This window comes from Macrobrachium rosenbergii, chromosome 6 (assembly GCF_040412425.1).
Source record: "Macrobrachium rosenbergii isolate ZJJX-2024 chromosome 6, ASM4041242v1, whole genome shotgun sequence".
Lineage (NCBI taxonomy): Eukaryota > Metazoa > Arthropoda > Malacostraca > Decapoda > Palaemonidae > Macrobrachium > Macrobrachium rosenbergii.
The window spans coordinates 28,424,877-28,447,224 of record NC_089746.1 but is presented as its reverse complement, the minus strand read 5'-3'; the positions used below and the strand labels follow the sequence as shown (position 1 = coordinate 28,447,224).

The window sequence follows — 22,348 nt, the reverse complement described above, 5'->3', positions numbered from 1 at the left end:
TGGAACCTATAAGGTCATTCAGCGCTGAATTGGAAATTGGGAGTAGAAAGGTGTAACAGGAGGAAAACCTTGTAGCTGCACTATGAATCAATTGTTAGACGGTGGAAAGTAGGATGAACAAAAAAATATGAAAGGAGGTAGAGTAATAGGACCGAAAGGGGTTGCAGCTAGGGAACGATGGCACGCTGCAAAGAGCCTTAAGTAATGCCTACAGTGCACCGCATGAGGTGCAATGACGGCACTACCTTCCCTACGGGGATAAAATGAGTTGCAACCAGTCGTCTGGTGATAAGAAAAACATTTCATACAATATACTTTGATCTCTATATTATCTGGTAAAAATCCTCAATAATGATATCATTTTTCTGGTCATTCGTCATTTCATTGTACTTTGAATTTGAGACGTTCTTTTTAAAAGTAGGCTACTTCTTCAAACTGTATATACTATAAGTAAATTGTAATGGACTACAATTATGAATATATACCTTTCTTTAATTCTATCTTCTTTTATTCACAATCTTTCTGTCAATTACCTGTCGTTCACTATTTTATATCTTTAAAACCAATCATCTTTATTAAAGGGTTGATTTTACTTAGTCACTGATAACAATAAATCTTCAAGAAAAAATAAAAAAAGAGAACAATAAATCTTCAAAACAAAAACAGAGAGCCAAGTGGAAGTAATTCAGTCTTGTACTCGAACTAGTCACACTCTTTATGACCCATGGATGCCTGATGAACAGGTCAGCAAAGACAGTCACACACATTTTATGCCAATCTCCATAATTCAAGTTTTGGAAGCAAAAACAATCAAAGAAATACTTTCAGAACACTCATCATTTTTGACTTATCTTGATACAAATCTCATATGAATAACAATTTTAATATTACTATCACGGATGAGCCCTTCAGACAGCCCTATTAGAGTCACGTGTTTTGGCTCGAAGGTCTAGTCAAACTACCTAACTGTAACACAGTATCTGTCAACAAATTTATCAAAGCAGACCACTCCATTAATTACTGAATATCTGCCCTCATCCAAAACCCGTATTCAATGTCCTTTACCTTTATACAGTGAAACAATTATCACTCTCCCCAATCATTCGGAACTCACCCTAATTCAGACATAGGCCATTTACAAATCTTGATGGGTCACTCAATCACAACACTTGAAGCATCGCATATGTCACTTGTAATCCCATCAACTCATTTGCACAAGTATTCTCAAACCCTTTTCTATCTTGCATCATTCACTTTGCCTTCTCTTCTATCTTTCACATTCAACAAACTCCCTATAGACTCGATCCATCGACACGGGACTGCATTTGCTTCAAGGAGCAGCTTTCCCTTTGATCTTTCAGTCTAGATCCGTTCAAGTTTCACTTCCTTCACTTCCCTGTGGAACAACTTTTTCTCCATCTTTTTTTCTACCTTTCTCTTCTAATTTTTATCACCTGCCTTCATTTTATCTCACTCTTTTTCATTTTCACACAGACGATTGACCAATGTTTACTTTTATTATGATTTGTCGCAGTTTAGGTCTGTAGTCACCATGTCCACTGATATTAAAAAAATGCTTTGTTACATTGGTTAAAATACATAGTTGTTCTGGAATGTCGTACATAAAATAAATTTACGTACAATAAAAATAAATTTGTGATAGGACAGCAGCTGTGGTTCCCAAGCCTGGGGTCGCGACCCCAAGTGAGGTCTCAAAGGTTTTGAGGTTGCCAAGTCACCAAGCCCTACCTATAAAAACGTCCATGTTTAATTCCCGACTCTGCAGTATTGTTAGTATAAATGATGCTAAAATGTAATTATTCGTTTCATTCCCAAATACAGAAAAATATTTATTTAACACAGGTGACGCAATCTCCAAATACAGGTCGACTGCTTTAGACCTGATGCTTTCCACTTCAGCCGCTGCTCGCGAGACTTGACTGCCTGATCCAGGTTCAAGTTCCCATTCGATGAGATCACCCAACGTTAATTTCGAGGTTGATTAGGTATTTCCATACCACCGGATACTTTCATAGCTAGTTTGTCATACTGGGAGGTGACACCACAACAGTATTATCTTATCTTAACCTTAAAAATGCTTCGATGACGTTAAGTTTTCTTCTGCAAAGTTTTGTTTAATGCGTATTGCGCCAATGGGAAATGATAACCTTGTTTCTAAAATCAAATTGGACCATAATATTTTTGCTTCTTTAGAAGCCTATTCCTTACAAAAGCCTTCATTTTTTACACTGCAAAATTTGAAAATTAGACCACTGGTACTAATCATAGTAAATTATATTACAAGTAATAACTCAATCTCTACTTTGCTAATTCAACTTCTACTTTACTTGCACACCTGTGTTTGTGTGCCTGATCTAACCAGTGGGGTCTCAGTCATGGTTAGAATTGCAACACGGGTGGTAACAAAGAATAACTGGGAACCACGGTGCCTGGCCTATGTCAGCACCATCTCTCATAAGTAAATTCTGGTAATGAAATACAGAATTGTTTACTTACTTACGGTGTATAAGCTGACGGCAACTCGTACTGAAATGTTAACTGAAGAACAACGCTTTCGTTATGACATTAAATTATATATAACTCCTGAGGCAAATATAACGAAAAATGTACTTTCCTTTCCAAACCAGGACATATATAGCGAACACCATTCACACAACGGCCAAGCAGCCCGACTGTGACTGTGAGTGAGGGACAGGAACCTAGAGGTGTGGCACTGTGACTAAGATCTATCCGAAACGTTCCCTAGATCTAGGGGAAATAAGTCGAGGTGTGATGGTGACGTCTATTTATGAGGAGGATTCTTCAAAATTAGAATGGAGTAAGATTTTAGATATAAAAAATTCCAATAAAACAAAATCATCAGTGTGAAACGCCGAAAGATTTTACTAAAGGTTGAACAAAAAATCCCCACATTTGGGGAAAACTACCATATCCGGTAAAAGCGGGTACGTATTCGTCGTGTCAGTCGATGAAACGCGTTTTTTTAATATATAACATGTTTTGAAAATGTTAAAAAGCTTTATGGCCGATAATGGAAAATTATGATAGTAATACTGGGCATCATACCATCAAAGTGAGTACGTATTGTTATCATTACTGCAGAGTTACGGAGGCAGCGCGCTGAACTTGGAAAAGAATGTTGCGTCATGTTCGTTCATGTGCTCGTGCTAGCGTGTTCATACGGATGCTTTCCGGTTACTGTTATTAACGTTAATTCATGTTTGACATTTTCTTATTATTCATCCGTTTTCATGCTATATCTGCCTGTCTGACATTCTAGACTCACTTATAAATTTTCATTCCCAAACACTTTAAATTATTTAAAGTAAATCTGACTTACGAAAATAATATAAACAGTTCGTTAAGAAAAGGTAAAGTCTGCAGCCTAGTGGTAGCTCAGCAGTTCCTTGTATACGAATCCGATAGCGGTGGCCGGAGCTTAGGCCACAGCCACGATGAGCATGATAATAATTGATGTTACTAATAATAATTTGATGTGGACACCAGTGAGTTATAGTAAACACGAATACGTATGCAAGTTATAGCTTACACGAAATACATGGTAAAATAAGATGGCTAGTCCCAAACGTTGTACCCTGTATATAAGATACACATAACGAGGTACATATTTCTCCGCAATACAAAGACTAACTAAAAAAATGTATAAATATGTGATATGTATGTTTAAACAAGGTGTCCAATCCCGAGCACTGTACGTTAAACTTAAATAAAAACAGATACAATATACGTGAAATATATAAGAATATAATACGTCTAATGCACAGTTAGGTTAAAACATAATATTAACAGTATTTAAAAAAGGATGATGCAGGACTTCCATCATAACCTTTGACTGAGTATCAAGATCATTTCTCAGATATATATCAGGGAGCCAACAACAAACATTCTAAAACCTTTGGTTCAGTATACTTTTTAATCTGTTGCATTTTTGCCATTCACATTTGGTTTCTGGTGCAAATACTGATAACTGTATACATAGGTTTCTTTCTCCTGCTAGAAATTACGTGATGAAAAGTCATATACCAGCGGCTCTTCCCGGAACATTATTTCTTGTTTTTTTTTAGCTTGATTCGGTACTGGAAATCCAGATCACATCGAGCAAAGGCGTATTTTCACAAGTATTTTTCAGATTTGGTGCTGCTTTAGAAGTTTACCCCGCAACCTCCCAACATCATGGATTTTTTTATGCATACTTTGGAGTCCGTAAAATAGGATAAGCCTAATTGCTGTGATGAAGAGATGGGTCACTGTTTCTGTCTTGCTCTTTGGAAAACGTCCCATCGCTCTTCAAAGCTTAGGGCCTTGCGTCGACTTGGTCTTTATTGTTTGAGAGATTGACTCCTAAAACATATTTACGAATTAGCTTCTTGTTAACAGGTGTCTTAAAAAAATATTTGCGGTTGATAAAGGTACTCCTTCCATTAATAATACAGTTTTCCCTGGACTGAATCAGAGGCCCTTTTTTATATATATTCATGAACTACATCAGTTCTTATAGTCCTTGCACCGCGAAAGAGAATGTCATCAGCAAAACAAAATACTGTATTATAAGTGACATAGTAATGGAAATGCCGGCATGTGCATTGGAAAAATCTATCATTGCCTGATCAAATATATTGAAAATGTAGAGGAAAGGCATTTTTGTCATATCCCTTTACATACTGATGCATTCTCACCAAAGCATCCCCATTTAATTTGAACTGAGAGTATTTGTATCAAAACACAAACATCCTCCAGAGGAATGCCTCAGCATCTAATGAGCACACATATACGGAGAAGCCCCCCCACTGTCCAGATCACTGACGTCATGAGCATGGTAGCCATTGTTGGTTTTCAGCTGGCCACTGAATTCGTGCCCACTACATTTGTCAAGAGTAGTCAATTAATTCTAAAAGCATGGAGAATATGGTTGATATTACGATAGCCTTTTTTTCTCTCTTCTTTTTTTCAGGGAAAGCTAAATGTTAGGTTATTTAAGCACTGGAGTGGGAAGGCTTGTTGCAAAGGCCTCTGGCACTATTCCAAATCGAATACGTACCTAAAGAAGGTTGCATAGCAATTTAATAATACTTTTACCTACAGGAAAGTTAAGGTTTTCAGCTGTGATTCCATAAATTCCAGCTGCACATCCGGATTGAGCTTTGTACCTCTTTAGTCTCCTTTTGTGGTGGGCCAAATTGGCATCATCTGTCTATGGGTCAGGCTCATCGTCCATTCCTCCACTACTAACAGATGATGGTAGATTGGTTACTGGCCCTAAGGAAAAGGCTGGGCTGCTTCATCGAGCTTTCGAAGCTAAGCAATCAGCTGAGGATGTCCCTCTCACTGATGCTTGTCATCCTGAACTTAAGCCTATAGAATTTGCATTTCGCTCTAGGGATATTACGAAAGTTCTTGATAGTTAGGGGTGGAGAAGATCCTGATGATTTCTTCCCTTTGCTTTTTTGAAAAGATTTCTAATGTGTTATCCTCCAAGATTAATAGATTCTATAGACTTTTAGGTCGACGCAGTATCTTTGTGGATTAGCGCAAGCTTAGCATTACAGTGCCTGTTCCATAGAATGGTATATCTGCAGACTCCAGTGACTACAGGCAAATTGCTGTTCTCCTGTCCTCTCCAAAGTTGCAGAAAAACTTATTTTTAAGCCACTATATAAGTATGTGGAATCTAAAGAATTGTTTGCTGATAGTCGATATGCAAAGTAATTCAAATCGATTTTAGTGCGGCTTTCGATTTAGTAAACCACAAGGCACTAATTTATAAACTTCAGAATCTTGGAGTGGGTGGATATGTTTTCGGTTTACTTGAAGATTTCCTTACAGGCAGGCAGCAACGAGTTGCTGTTGATGGGATCTTTAGCGAACCAAGACTTATCATACCTGGAGTTCCACAGGGCAGTGCTCTTGGTCCACTGTTGCTTTTAATATATATACAAGTGATACAACACTTGTGGGTGTAGTAAAGTCTCCACTTATGAGAAATGAAGCTGTCCTTAGTCTCAATCGTGAATGGAGCAGATTAGTGAATGATGCAGTTAGTGGGGAATGAAGATGAATTCCAGTGAAATGGAAACACTATTGATTAGCAGATCCCAGACAGATTTCCCACCCTATTCCCCTCCCCGCTCCCTCCAGGTGGCTGGAACTCTGAAGCTTTAACTATTCTAGATGTAACTTTTGACTCACATCTTACTTTTAAGAAACATCTAATGTCAGTGTCAGCAAATGCCGCACGAAAGTTGGGTATTGTACGTAAAGCTTCACAAATTTATAACTGTTAAAATCAATGTAACCTGTTTTAGGTCATTTGTCCTTCCTTTACTAGAATACTGTTCTCCGGTATGGATATCTGCTTCTGCCAGAGATTTGTCTTTTAGATAGAGTGGTTTGTGGTGGTCGGTTTATGTTTCTTAATATTAGCAGTTATGACTTGGACCATCGACGGGTGGTCTCTTGTTTGTCAGTTTTTCATAAGTTGTATTTTAACAGAGCTCGTTCACTTTCACAATTGATCCCTAACCCCCGTTTCCTGCATGCCGAGAGCAACCAGATTTGGTGAACAGCAGCATCATTATGCAGTAAATAAGCCTCGCTGTCGAACTTCAAAATTTCAATCGAAGATGCAATGCATTACTATACCTAACACAAATCTCTTTGCATTTTAATAATTTACTTACATTTTTATCTATTAATTAATTTGTTGATTTATTTTTTTTTTTTTTAATAAGTGAGATGCCTTCTTTCTGTAATTCCCTTTGCCTTCCCCTGCTTCTCTCTAACGAATACCATATTCTTTGGAAGCTTGAATTTCAATTCGTTGGCGTCTGAGGGCTTGTTTCGTATGGATATGGTTCATCTTCTGAATAAAAATAATCATGCCTCAGTAGGAATTTAGAATTTACTGTATATAACATTTTAAGGTAATGCTGTTGACTTCTATTGGACGGTCATTTAATTGCCATTATCTGTTCCAGGGCCGTTATGATTCTTAACGAGGCAGTGTTCACTTCACTAGTACCTCATACAGTAGCCTACTTTCTTTTATTATATAAAAATAACTGTTGTTTGTTAACAGACTCTACAGCCTTATTGGGAATATTTTTAAATCATCTCACATTTCTTCTACATTTCTTCTACTGGTGACTGGCATAACTGTCTATATCAGCTATTTTCTTCTATGGCAAGATATACTCACAATGTTTTGAGGTGCTTGTGTACTTGTTACAGAAATTTATATTAGATCAGTCAAAGTTTGGGTAAATACTGAGAGAATTATTTAGAGGAGGCATTGTTTATTGCTTATAGATACTGCAAAGGCTGTCTGAAAGTTGGGAGGTGATTGCTGACATATCAGCCAAAACTGACAAGATGTGACAACCCTGCATTTGGCAAGAAGCGAAGTTTGATAAAAATGTATGGCGTATACACGCTTAATGGCCATCCTTAAAGTAAGTATAATTTACATCTTAATTATAATCAAAATGACCACCGCATGGATCGTTATCGGTTAGGAAATCGTTTAATAAAAGGGTATGTTGACGTAAAGGAGACCAATTGTACCGCTGATGGGATGTGTTTTCTAAATGACAGCGGGGCGTTCATGTCTCCAACTAATAAAACAAGTGAAGGATCATTATTATCTATAGCTTGCTGTACGTCTACAAGTACTTTGCTGTATTTTATTATTTTATCCACAATACCATCATAGTATGGCATATATACACCTATAATTGTTGGAATAACTTTCCTATTCGACACAAAGGCTATCGTTGTTTGACAAGATTTCGTGGGGACATACCAGATATCAAGTATTTTTATACATATGAAAATAACCTCAATCCATCCTCTGCCGCAGGACCCTCCCCCACCCTCCGCCTTAGCCTAAACTGACGCCCTTGTAATACTCCAGGGTCTACGCTAGATTTTTGTATACAGTAAAAGTTGTGTTTGTGCCTAATAAAGGTTGAATTGCTAACCAAAGGTAAACTTAGTATGTCACCATGATGCATTTTTGTAACAAATAAAAAATTTATGTGTGAACTGAAAGATATTTCCAGTTACATTAACCGCTTAAATTTTTTTTGCATGATTCTTCTCTATTTCTTTTTTATTTTCTACAGTCAACTCTTCCAAATCTTCACTCCACTGGTTGATCTCTTCTGCTCTGCAACTCCACTTAGGATCATCTTTTTTTCCTTTTCTTCACCTTTGATGTCACTGTACATACACATTTTCATTACTTCTTCCTATTTTCTTACTCCCTCAGGCAATCCCCGCAGCTTCATTGACCCAGTTGATAAACTTTTCAAGCTCCCTTTCTGCTCCTACAATTTCTGTATCTTAGACCCCTGCCAACTTTTCTTCCACCATTTTCTTGCACACTAATCTTGATTCTACCGTATCAAACTCGATTATCATAATTATATTCTTAGCCACACTCTAAAACCTTCCTCTCCAATTAAAAAAATTAACCTCCATTCTCACATTTATTTAACTGTATAATACTCTGATATGTTTTCAGCTACTGTTCTCTCCACCATTACATTCACCAACTTACTTCTCCATCTTTTCGGTATGGACATCGTCAACAAACAATGTCTCATCGTTATCTCTCAAACAAATTTACTAATGACTAGTTCTTCTGAATACACTTTCTGGAGACTATCCTTATTCTCCCTATCTACTGTAAGTCCATCAGCTATTCCTATAATTCACCTTCACATTCAAGCCACCTTGCACAACCACCATTTTTAGTTTTCGGTAAAAGGAAACTATTGTGCCGGCTTTGTCTGTTCGTCCGCACTTTATTCTGTCTGCCCTCAGATCTTCAAAACTGCTGAGACTAAATGGCTGCAAATTGGTATGTTGATCATCCACCCTCCGACCATCAAACATACCAAATTACAGCCCCTCTAGCCTCGGTAGTTTTTATTTTATTTAAGGTTAAAGTTAGTCATAATCGTGCTTCTGGCAACGATATAGGATAGGCCATCACCGTGCCATGGTTAAAGTTTCATGGGCCGCGGCTCATACAGCATTATACCGAGACCACCGAAAGATAGATCTATTTTCGGTGGCCTTGATTATACGCTGTAGCGGCTGTACAGAAAACTCGATTGCACCGAAGAAACTTCGGCGCTTTATTTTTCACTTGTTTTCTTCTTGAATCATATTTTGGTACATATTCACGATCTTTGTAAAGCTTGGCTTTCATTTTCACCCTTTTCCCATGCCATAGATCTGTTTACTGTGTAAGGCATAGCGCTTTCTCTGTTTTGTCTCACACAGAATTGTTGTCCATGTTGCGTGAAATGCATACAACCATATTTTCCAGGTTAGGGCTGAGCCATCGCCACTGTGCTGTGACTTATACTGGTGGGTGGCAGTTACTTTTCCTTTTTATAACACTTTCCTGTGTTTTGAAAAAAGTGCTGTACACGCAAATCAGAAAGCTAAAGTTCTTTTTACAGAGGAAATTATTTGTTGGCAAATAGAGAGAAATCACATTAGAGCTTTCTGACAACCATATTGGAAATGTATCGGGATAGTCTTCACGTTTCATATTAATTCCCATGTAAGTTCAGTAAAGCAAACTTTCACTATTGTGATTACAAGAATAGGTGATCACAACTAATGAAAAACTCCAGATAAGAAAATGCCCTCCTCAGTACTTGCTTTTTCTCTATTTTTCACTTTTAATTGCAGACCCATAATTTCTATTTGCTCTACTGGATGAATCACTCTTTGAAAATTTGTTTTGCCTTGAATGGTGTACAGGGCGTTCCCTCGTTAAAGCAGCTGGAAATCCATCCACAAAAAACAGACATGAGCTTGCAACTCATGACCACAAACGAATGTCGAGACAGCATGACAAAAGGAAAATGGCTGGTAGAAAAATGGCCTACAGAACAGACTTCCATGAGGATACTAAGGCGTTAAAAAGAGTAATTGAACCAGGGATTATTCCATGCGAGTTCGCATCCCTCCAAGAGAGTGCCATTCATAATCTTCAGCCGCCCTAACCTGATGTTATCCTTTATTATGAGGCGGGGTGACTTCTTGCAGGAAGAGTAACAGATGACAAACATAGTATTCAAGTTTACGTGTTCAATTGTCTGTAAATCTCTCAAACCAAGATATTGTTAATCGCAGCCACCACAACTCTGCAAGGACGTCTACAGTATCCTGCAAACCAAGGAGCACTGTTTGAACAATTTTATGAATATCATGATGGAGACCTGAAAGTAAACAATTGACTAAGGGAATGAGAATCATGCACATCAAGACAAGTTTAATCAGCCGTCTCAGTTACTAACCAAAACTGAAAATAAATGAACAACTTCTGAATAATCATACACTGCCTTTGATACGGAGACATTTTTGTCCTTTAACAAACAATGGCACACCCACGCAGAAAAATAACACCCGTTAATGATAGGTGATAAAACAGGAAAGTGTTAGCTATGACCAAAATGCAAAGAATGAGAAAAAGACATGCTTGGAGCTTGAAAATTCTCTCCAATCTGTGTGGCCCATAAATCAACCACTTATTACCTCGTCGACTGTCATAAAAAAACAAATTGTTAGTAATTTTTTTCATATTATTCACTGATCAAAATCCAGGTCTAACTTGAAAGTGCCGTCTGAAGGTTTAATTAGTAATTCGATTAGTTGACGTTTTTCCTGTAGACATTGACTGATGAAGAAAGGAAATCCTACAAAACAAATTTGAAAAATTATCAAAAGTTCTAGTTATCTATGATTAAACAGCATATATATATATATATATATATATATATATATATATATATATATATATATATATATATATATATATACATACATACATATATATGTATATATATACATATATGTATATATATATATATATATATATATATATATATATATATATATATATATATATATATATATATATATATATATATATATATATATATATATATTTAAATGCCTTATATCACTGGGGAAGAACTGAGCTCATATTTGCGAGGTGCTTGGTTTCAGACCCAGCCTGCCACCCAACAGTGGCACCAGTGTTGATTGGGTATATGAACAGAATGAAACCAACAATCCCGGCCCTATCTAAAGATTTGCCAAAGACCAGGAGGCTCTACAGTTCTGGCGCCAAGAAACAATAAATTAGTAACCATCTTGAAATTGTATATTTATACATATGTATGTATATATACATATATATATATATACATATATATATATATATGTATATATACACATATATATACATTTACATATATATATATATATATATATATATATATATATATATATATATATATATGTGTGTGTGTGTGTGTGTGTGTGTGTGTGTGTTTTGAGTGTGTCAGCTGAATGCGTAGAGACATTAATTGATTTTTCCTAGATTCTGGTGTATTTTCAAGTTCTTTTTCTTTTTCTCGTACCGTTAAATTTAATAGAGCTCTCCTGCCACAGATAGAACTACAATAGGAAAATGTACAATGTTTTTGTCTATTCGTGAAGTTTAGCTCAACTTCAAGAGGGTCACTAATTTATTGTTTCTTTATTCGTGGCTGTGAATTGTCAGAAAGACATTTCTGTGTTAGATTATCAAAAGATCTGAAGCGCGACTGCACCAATTTAAAATACAACAAACGCGGTCGCTCCATTTCAGCAAATACTCTCACTTTCTGTGGGTTAATTGCTTTCGATATTAACTTTTTTACAAGGAAAGTTATAATTACACGGCCTTCAAAATTTATAATTATAATTAACTGTAACTATATATCCTAATGTTAATTAATTAAATTGTAGTTAACTCCATCAGCAGCCAGTACAAAGTTCGTTTTAAACATTTTATATGATCTGCTACACTTGTATTGTTGTTACCAAGAGAACAAGACCAGTACCATCTATGAACTTTGCTTCAACATTTGACATATCTAGAAGACCAGCTTTACAGCTGTTTACAGTCTGACCCATGAAAGAGAAAGAAGCTGGAATTGTGTTGGAATTCATGACAAAATAAATAACAAAGTTAAACCGGTTGTCCTGGCAGCTATTAAACATACTTGCCAAACTATCACATAGAGCCAGAAGTACGCTGAAATTTCATTTTGATTATTGTGGCGTTTTGTCACTGGTGTTCTGAATAAAGAAAAATTTGTCTTTTATACTTTTAAAGATGAGTTCTAAGGTATTTCTTAATCATTTTAGGCATATGTGAAATGTTTTGCAGCAGAGATGGCCTTTCAATGGATATGGGGACATCAGAAAATAAGAATGTATTAAAACATATTAATTGTGCATTTCTATAAATAAATAAATATTTTATTAGTTACAGTAAATTAATGAGCAATAAATTTCAGTGTTTTTTTAGGTTGCTGTTTCACGAAACAGCACTACATTATTATAAAATTCCGGCTACAGTGTAGCTGCTTTTATCTCTGATATTGTCCAACACAGAAATGCATGGCCATCAGCTCTGATTTATTTATAAACTTGGTCTAAAATTGTTATAAAGAATTTCCACTCAGGGCTATTTTGATACAGGAGCCCAAGTTAGCCTGTGCAAAAGTCTTGTGTAGCTGAAATTTCTTAAAACTTCATGACAAAATAAAAAAAAGCAAAGCCTGCGACACCATCCTGTTTGCTTATTGGAAGAACATTTTAGAATACTCCAACATTATCCAGCCGTTCTTGTATGTAGCTGTGCTTTATTCGGGATCGAACAGGGCAGCCCTAAGTGCTGTGGGCGGCAATATTCTATTACACTTCATATCTCTCGTCAAAAGTTAGAGAAATATCAATCAGTAATCCCAAATTTATTAGTTACCTCTAGTTTTCACCTTGCAACAGGTACACAGACAGTTTAAGACCACTGTTTTCTCTATCTGGCCTGAAGGATTAGACTTATTTTTACGTGGCTAAGAACCTCCTGGTTACCTATCCTACAGCTTATTGTCTACAATGACGATGTGAATTTCTATCTACCAGAAATAAATTTATGTTTTCTATCTCAAGTTATCACTTTCAAGTTTATAATTGTACTTAAGTTCCATTCTTCAAGTCCATTCTTCACTTGTTTGAAGTAACAAAATTTACATAACATGAGGCGAGATAACCGTTTTCGTTCATTCAGAACAAATTTGGAGTCATACTCATTTGTGTCTCTCTCTTGGTTTGTCTTCTGATTTTCGATGTTGCAATCGGTTCTAAACTAAAGAAACCTTTGTTACCAAGTTCTTTTGCAACAAGTTACTTGCATTATTAATGGTGTAGATATGGGTATTAACCCGTAGCCACCTTTGCGCGTCACCTACTCCGAAGTGCTAGTACTCAAGGTCTATAGATGCTATAAAGTACTAGCCCTTCGGAGAAGGTGACGCGTAAAGCTGGAAAGGCTATCTACCAGGTTAATACCGTAGATATGACCCTTGCATACTGTATGTCGGAACTTGTGGTTGTGGGGGCTACTTATTTTATGATAATATACCCACTCAAAGTGGATTTGAAACGCAGTTATTTTAAAGATTAATATTATGAAACGTCGAATACACTAAGTGACAAATCATACAAAATAGACAGCAGTGGGCATTAGTGCTATCTATTGTTTTTGATATTCATTTAGAGTAAATTCAACATCTGACTATCAAATAAAGACGAAATAGTCATAAAAATAAGTTTCAAGTAGTGAGATTAGAATTCTAGAATGATGAACTTATGGCAAGATTCACGAACTTACTAAACACCAATGTTAACTGTTATGAAGAACACTCCTGCAAACTCTAAGTACCACGCCTCCCACATCACTTGCTTTTGTTTACATCTTTATCATAGAAAACAGGAATACCTTATCCTCTCGGTCGTACCATGTAAGCCTTTTAAATATATTTATCACATCTTACTTATATAATATAATAATTTAATGAGTAATTAGTAAGAAAATATAACATAAAATAATGCTTGTAATAGATTTTAATGCGATTTCTTAATATTTAAAATCATCTGATTAATTTTATTTTAAAACCTTGGAACAGATCGTCGGAAATGGCCGCTCTCTGGTTGAGTGTTTACATTGAACTAAACAGTTTTGTGTTCAAGTGTCGAAGTGCACCATAATTCGTAGATCTCGAGAGAACAGTTACAATGAATATCTGTGTGATAGTGAGCGAAACTAAAAACGCAAATCTCATATATGTGTATTTTAAGTCTACCCGGAAGACGTAATTAGGCCTACAATTTAATCTAAGGACCCCGACTTTGGAAAAACCAAGTTAGACCAACTTAGAGGAGGTTAGGCTTGGCCCCTTTTAAGGTACGTATTTGCCCAATTTATTTTGTTCGTTTAATATCAGTGCTGTAGGTTCTCAGTCTAAAGGCAGTGGTTTGGTGTGAACTCTCTTTGCTGAAGCCGTGTTCATGACACTGCTTAGACTCAATGAACCATCGTGAACGAGTGGGCGTTTCACAAGCAATAGGCAAGTTCCACAAGGAACAGCTCCGCAAGAACTAGCCTGGGCTAGGCAAAGCTCATTTGTCTTGGATAATATTGCCTCACTAATTTGCACTCCTTTAGACCTTGCCTAGATTATGTCCTAGCCTAGGCCTAGGCTTTGTAAACACTCAGAGTAGGATAAGAATAGTTTTGCTATTTTTCTTCAGGCTTGTTCAAGTTAAAGCTGATTGCAGAAATACACAGGGAGATGAAGTGCAGCACTAAAATTTATCTAACACGAAATGAAATAATGTACAGTTACACATAGCCTATGCTACATTGTTGACAGACAAATTTCTCAGCAAGAGACCATAGGCCTATCAGATACCCTAGAAATTGTAGAAACAGATTGCTAAAAGGAAATGTGAACAGCAGCCTTTAAATTTAATAGTAATAATAAATCTAATAGTTTCTTCAGTAACTAAAGGCCTACATAAAGTGGCAGAGACGGGAAAGTAGGATACAGTAAAGATGCTGTAGCCTAAAAGCCTATTGCCAAGTAGGCTAATTAGGCTAGAATAATAGGCTAAAGAAATTATTGGCAGTAATATACAACTCAAAGGGAAACTATGCAAAGCATTATAGCAGGAATACAACAAGACATGGCATGTTCATCCACAAATGTTCTCCTTCAGTGGGTGTAGGTAACATGGCAGACAAAATTCATAATATGTAGCCTAGGCTAATTGCAATAGCATAGGCCTAATATGACAAAAGGAAAACATCATTTAGGCTAAGTCTATGAAACATGTCACAGTAGGCTATACCATCTTTTCCACTGTTAGTTTCTTGCTTCACTGTTTCAGATGTTTTGGATAAGTAGGTTGCTTTTAGACTGTTATTTGTCGTGATCATACTGGGTATGGTGTGCATAATAATTATTTTGAGATTATATATGTGGTTTAATATGAATATCTACAACACAGAAAGGTGCTCTATTTAGGGTTCATTCAGGAGGTGAGGCAGTTGTTCTGACTGCTAGGTTAGCAGCTTGCTTGTGATGCTTTGTATCAGGTTAGTTTGATCTGCAGATCAAGGGGATCCATGTCATCCAGCAGTCAAGCAAGCCACTTCGATACTTCTGTGGGAGATACCTTAGGAGCGTCAGTCATGGCTCCTTTCCAAGACTTGAGCCAGGGGAGGGTAGGAAATAAAAAGCATTTTCCTTTCTCCTTCTCCTCATAGTTTTTGAGCGCTTCCTCATCCTCCGCCTTATCTTCTCCATCTTTCTGCTTGAGGGGAAATCGAAGAAGACCTCTCAGAAGGATTCCCATTGGGCACTTTAAATAAGCAGCCTTCTTAGGCTATGGGGAGCAATGATGTTTAGCCACCCATGGGTAACCCGGACATCATGAATAAGGCTGGCACTGGTTTTTCCGAGTACTTTGTATCCCTTCCCTGTCCACTCTCTCTTGGACATGAGATTTGCTCCCAGCTCTTCTACATGTGTTTTGCCTGAAAAACTGGTTGAGACAGCACTACCCTCTCATTTGGTACATTTGTGGTCCCCAAACTGTACTCGTACAGTTGAGGCGTTGGCAAGTGTTAGGTCTTTGCTTGGTACTTATCCTACCGGTACCTGGGCAGCTTGCTTGCCAGCAGTCATGCTGCTCCTTTCCCAGCCTGTAGCCCATCACCAGCCCCAGGATTGCTTTCTCATGACAGTGCATGTACCCATTCACCAGTACCCTCTTCTAGTTTGGGCATTATTGAGCAATGGGAGTTGTATGAGTTAGCTGACCATGGCTCAGAACTTCTTTCTAGGTATAGGTCATCCTTGTGTCAGGTGCGTTGACCAGTACCAGTTACAATTGGGGTGCCACGGTCCCATGAGTGGGTACCAAAGCAACTGTTGTAGGACCCAGGAATTATTACCAGGTCAAGCTGTATGCGTTCAGTTGCCAAATGGCCAATGAGTTTTTGTGAGAGTATCCACCATTCCTTTCAGCATAGACCCATTTGAGTGGTATGCATGTACTGCATTACCTATTTAGCTGGTTTGTTCTGATATCCTCTGAGGCACAGTTACTTCAGAGAAGTGATTGTCTTTCACATTTTGGGGAATCATGAAAGTCTGGGATAAGTCGGGTCTCATCTGAAGCAGCAGCCAAAGTACTTAGGTTCTTCTTGTCACCCAACTTGATTTTGGCAGGTCTCCTTGACCTCCTGTTGTTTTTGAGGAAGCTCATCCTGCACGGTGACTCCAGCTCGCTCCTTGAGCAGGGAGATCAGAAAATCTTGCATGTTCATTGGACAATAGAAACCAGCTTGCAGTATTTTTCCCTGGCCTCTGCATCTCCCAAAATGCATCTGCTCACAGATGGATTGGAGGGGCATCAAGGCACACCTGAGTGGCTCGTTTATTTCAGATGGGTAGGCTTCGGATAATCCTCTTCTTCACATCAGCATTTTGGAAAGGCAAATGACACCACTAGCCCTGCAAGATTCTAAGACTGTTTGATGAGTCACTTTACTTGAATCATCAAGTTGAGGGGGGAAAAGGGCAGTTTCCCTTCACCTCTGTCAGTTGGTGAAGTAGATGCATGAGTTGATGGTTTGCCATGCCATCGAGCTGTTACCCAGATATTGTACATTCCATGATGGAGGAATGTTATGGTTAACCAGCTCAGCTGCCAGAGACATGTAGTCGAGACCAGCAGTCTTCACATCTTTGCAGGGGACTGTCACTTTGAGCTCTTAGAATCGCTGGTGATCAACCTTTTAGCCACACAATTAACAGTAAGCTCTTATGTTCTTTCTCTAGTGCCATTTACCTGGATGGCTATGGAGGATGCCTCCCATTACCCATTGAACATTTTAAATTCCAACCCCTTCTCCCCCCACTCTCTCTCTCTCTCCAGGTAGTCAACTACATGTTGATCATTCCCAGGGCTCGAGCTCCTCTTGGTGCCCATGCCAGTTGTTTTCTTGGTCTGCTGGCTCTTGTGCATCTCCCAGAGAGAGATTCCCAGTGGTCCTCTCTCCTATCCATGGGAAGTGGACCATCTGTGTGAACGCGGAGGATTTCCATTCAGCAGGTTGTTGACCTCTTCTTCTACCTTCGTCGAACTAAGCTTCTTTCAGCCACCATGGTGAAAGGCTAGTGTTTGAAACCAGGCCTTCAGACTGAAGGCTTAATGGAGCCCTCCGTAGCCTACTGGGGCTCCATTAAGCCCTTGAGACGAGCCTCGAACTGAGACCTCACTTGCATGACTGTTGTTCCTCGACAGGGCATATTGGTGAGTACTGTGGCCTTCTCATATGGCACTGACGGGGTTGGAATCGCTCTTGTGTTCAGTAGCTCCTCAGTTTATGGCAAAACTTAGGAACCATCAGTCTGATGGGAGACAAGCTTTTGTTTCCTCTCTCTTGGATCTTCCGGTGGTCCAGAGGAGAGACTATGTCAGGTGTGAGCTGTGCGTGCTACTGAGTAGGACCCAACCTCTTACGTCAAGTGACAGTGCCATTTGCTTACTGGCAAATACAAGAAATGGGTGTTTAGAAACACTCTCTTCTTTCTGGTCTGTGATGTATCAGATGAGTTTGCAACATTTCCAATAGTAGTTAGTTGCAAGGCTCAGGCAAAAAATCAGATGACCTTGCAACATTTCCAATACACTGTAGTAATTTGTTGTAAGGCTCAGGCAAAAACTTGTGATGTTGGGCTTCGATCTGTTTCCGGCACTTTGGAGTATATGGAGTGATGAGCTTAGGTGCCTGCTGCATCAGACCACCACCACATCCTAACCTGAGGGACTTCACATGAAGGTTCCCTGACACCTTCTTCTATTAGCCTACATGTGTTAGGTGCTTGGTATATTCTGTAAGCACACAGCACTTTTTGGACAGAGAAAGCATCTCGTCTGAAGTACATAGAGATTGTAAGGCAGAAGCAAATGGTAGAGTGACTGGCTTCTATCCTTTCTTATTTCTTAGCCCCTCCTCTGAGCAACCAGTTTTAGAGCTTTTTAACAGAGGGGCTGGGGCTGTCAGTTGAGCTATATTCAGTTCCCAAGATATAGCTTTTTTCTGAGTTTTGCAACCCTCATGGCAGTAGTGCTTGGCTCTCTGATTTTTTACTCGTTCAGGTGAAGCTCTTCACTCTCTGTCAGGCCTTTAGCCCCTAGTGTTCTATCATCCCTGTGCTAGATCGAGTAGGAGGTTACAGGTGTCATTGCTCTCCTTGCTTGGGATCATGACATTTCCAGGTGGGTTTCTCAGCATCCAGTCTGTTGACAATTTTTTAATGACAATTTTTTAATGTAACTGTATTTTTCTATGGTATACAAACAAGAACCTTTTGTTAAAGTGCCCTGCTTTGTCCCTGAGGCCTAAGGAAAATGTGATTGGTGACAGCTGGTGAGCGATGAATATTCCCCCATGCACCCCCCTGTAAGCATAAGTTGACTACCTTGTTAACAAGTTTAATGACTGTCCCCAGTTCTCGTTGGAAGGATATTCCTGCATGAAAGACTGTGATTTGTAAACTTAGGAAAAATACAAATTAGTTTAATGCTGCTATTATTATATTTTAAAAAATTAATTTAGATCTCTCCTGTGATGGGGATTTCTGCAATTGGGGTTTTGCAACTACAGCATCAGTAGGTTGAACTGTTGACCACAGCTTAGTTTCTGTCATCCTAAAGGACGTGGCATTCCTGTGGTTCTTAAAGTCCCTGCTAATAGCAGGCAATCATTCAGTAAAGAGGTTCATAGTAGGGAGGTATGGGGTTTGGATGACACCTGTAAAGGCATGTGATTGTTAACTGTTGCAAGATTGTAGCTAGGGTTCCAGTTCACAATAGACTCGTTAAGCATTGAGATGTAATACATTGGTCCATCCAAGAGGTTGTATCTGCTCACTTTTATATATATGTATAAGGGGAAGGAAGGTTACAATGCTAATTTTAAGAGAGTAATTTTGACAGAAGCAAGCAAGTTCATTGTAAAACTGTTTCGAGGAAAGTATTTACTTTCATTATGTTTTGTAATGGTTTATGCCACAAGGAAGATAAGCCACCTTTTGGGTAACCAGTTATGATGTGATCTATAACTTGCTTTGATGAGGTTGAAAAGGCTCGTAAATCTTTATGCACTAGATCACAGATTGCACTGTGCCAGGAGTGTTGTCACAGGATGAAAAGCTACTTTTAAGAGATTGATAGTCTCAGAATGAAGGACCTTTAAGTTCTTCCCCCATCAGACCACAAACTTATATGCCAATTTGATCTTGAAGAGGAGGGACAGTGTAAGAGAACTGTTTGCTAAAGAAATGTCAACGGAGCGCTGCCTGCTCTTGAGGAATTCATTGGTGATGGGGATGTTACTATTATTTTTCAAGGGTAAGGTTCAGTCATCCTTCATGGTTTGGTAGGGGCTAAAACTTGGTCTGAGCCATATTGAGTCCTCAACATTCCTCCTCCTCCTCTTCTAGTTGGAATCAAGATTCTTCTCCTTCCTTTAATAATGCTGGACAGTACTTTGGCAGGAAAGGAGAAAAGGATAAGAGGAAAGGGGAAGGTTGACTCTGTTTGTACTACCAAAAATTTTTTGGGGGGGGTTGCTATTTGCACCACTAGGCAACTTGGCAACAACGAGATGAATGGTAGGTAGCGCAGGTCCTGTGGGATGCATGTAGGTTACCCTTCAAAGAGGTCCCCCCTCCCCCATGATACTCTTCTCTGACTTTCAGGACTCGGTCAGGTCAGCTGGTAATGGAAGTGCTTGATTGAGGGAGAAAGGTGACATGGAAGTCATAGAGGATTGCCCTCTAGGCATCTGCAGTTGTATTCTTATAGTGGAAAAAGCAACAGAAGGTCGAGGCCAGTCATCAACTTCTCCCCACCCCCACAGAATGGGTTCATCCTTCAAACTCCATTCGAAATGGAAACCTCATGTAGCCTACCCTGTTAGCTTCCATAGGAGAGGGAGATTTTCTGATATCATTGGACCTAAAAGATGCTTACTTCCTAGTTCCATTCATCCACACTCACAGAAGTACAGTACCTTCGCTTTGTCTCTGCAGCACTGGTCTACCAGTTGAAGGGGTTGTGCTTAGGTTTGGCTGTTGTCCCCCAAAAGTGTCTTCACCCTGGTGAATGTTGGGCTCATTGGTTGGGGATTCACCAGCTTCATTACCCAGATGACTGTCTGATAATAGTAGAGTCAGGAGAGAAGTTGACCTGAGGCAGTGATCATCTGGCGTTTTGTCTCAATGTGGAGATTGTGATAAACTGGGAGAAGTCTGACCTGATACTGGGATAACAGATAAGTTTCTGGGTATGGTGGTCGACACAGCATGGGAAGAGCATGACTAGAGGACACCCATGTAACGAAACTCAAAGAGGTAGATTGGGAATTGCTGACTTGTTGGCACCCAACCTTTTTAGGCTTATCACAACTTGTCTGAAAAAGTGGACAGTCACATGGTTCAGGCAAAAGCCTGAACTGTGGGGCTTATGGTGGCTGCTCAACAGGTTGTGTAATTAGGTACCTAAGTTCCTCTTGGACAAAAAAGCGTCTCATATAAGATAGAGTGACTGGCTTCTCTTCTTTCTTTCCTTTGCTCTTGCTGTGAGCCAGCAGCTTCGGCTGAGTAAGTGCTGGATTCAGTACATATGCAGGTAGGCTACACAGTTGAGCACCAAGTCATAGCTTTATCTTTTAAGATACAAATCACTCCTCTCCTTGTAACAATATGAGGGAGGGGGACAGAAACAGAGCTGTTATCAGGACCCCTCAGATGAAACAGAAGAAAGGTAAATTGTCCAATAAAATAAAGTACGCATGGTAAAGACTGGGTTTAGAATGTTGATGTATTTTCTCTTTTCTGAACAGTATCTTTGTGAAAAATTCTTTGAAAATAATCATGCTCTGCATATTTTTTGAAGAATATAATACTGTAATGGCAACACAGTTGATGTAAACTGTTTTTTATATCTATAGGCTTATTTATTTTCCCAACGGTTATTTCCTTGATTTGTTTTTCTGTTAACATTTGTCTTCACTACGAGAGTTTGCTCATATCCTAGTTTAGGCTAGGACAGGAAACAGGAATAGTGGGTTCCTAGGTGTAGGTTGGTTGTACTTTCATAACCCAAATTGACAAAACTGTCCATCTAAGGCCTTAAAATTTTTGATGCCCTTGTTCTTGGCTGCAGCCAAGCTCTGCAACAACTAACAGGTATTGGCATGTGTGGCATATCAATACCTGCTAGTTGTTACTTCATAAAAACACTGAAAATAGGTTTAATCAGGCTAATTGTATGTCACATTGACAGCTGTTTCATGTACAGATTAATACATCCAAGGCCATGCTGTATAATGGAAATTTCTGGATATGATGAAAAAAATACTACAGATGCAAATTTACCTTTATCCCCCCTACCTTGTCAGTACTACATAACTTTATATGTACACTTAATATGTTTATAAACAACAACCAACACACTTTAAACTTGAAAGTGGATGTTAAACCTTAAGTTACTACTTTTTATACCCCATCTATGTAACAAGATATTGTATACATACACTATGTGCTTATACAGTACACTACTTTACTGAACAGTAGTTGTGTTAATTGCCCTCTTTTTTTTTTCTTATTTTATCTCTTAAAAATACAATAATGTCTACACACAAAAAATGTACTTAAAGATTAAAAACAAACCATTTACTCTCTCAGTTACGTGTGTGCAATGCCAAAAATCTGTATGATGGCTGGACTTTTTAAAACTCGCAGGGATTACAAGTCCTCCCCCTTACCTTCCTCTTCCTTCAACATCACTGTATTGTCAAGGTCTTGTATCTTGT

The 22,348-nt window shown here is 38.5% G+C and overlaps 2 protein-coding genes across 6 annotated transcripts in view; one reads left to right on the top strand and one right to left on the bottom strand.

Annotated features, from left to right (window-relative positions):
- The window catches only part of LOC136839388 (lamina-associated polypeptide 2, isoforms alpha/zeta-like), a 74,017-nt gene extending 71,262 nt beyond the window's left edge, over positions 1 to 2,755 (bottom strand). The window contains exon 1 of one of the 5 annotated variants that reach the window (XM_067105356.1): positions 2,638 to 2,755. In XM_067105356.1, the coding sequence (XP_066961457.1) occupies positions 2,638 to 2,653 (16 nt within the window). In that variant the 5' untranslated portion in view covers positions 2,654 to 2,755. Of the gene's footprint in view, positions 1 to 2,517 lie in introns of all 5 variants that reach the window. The other 4 variants (XM_067105358.1, XM_067105359.1, XM_067105361.1 and 1 more) reach the window with 4 other exon arrangements.
- An 11,319-nt stretch (positions 2,756 to 14,074) lies between these two features.
- Mrtf (Myocardin-related transcription factor) overlaps positions 14,075 to 22,348 on the top strand; it is a 185,014-nt gene continuing 176,740 nt past the window's right edge. Inside the window, exon 1 of the mRNA XM_067105351.1 lies at positions 14,075 to 14,359. The gene's annotated coding sequence lies outside the window, so the exon portion shown is untranslated. The remainder of the gene's footprint in view (positions 14,360 to 22,348) is intronic.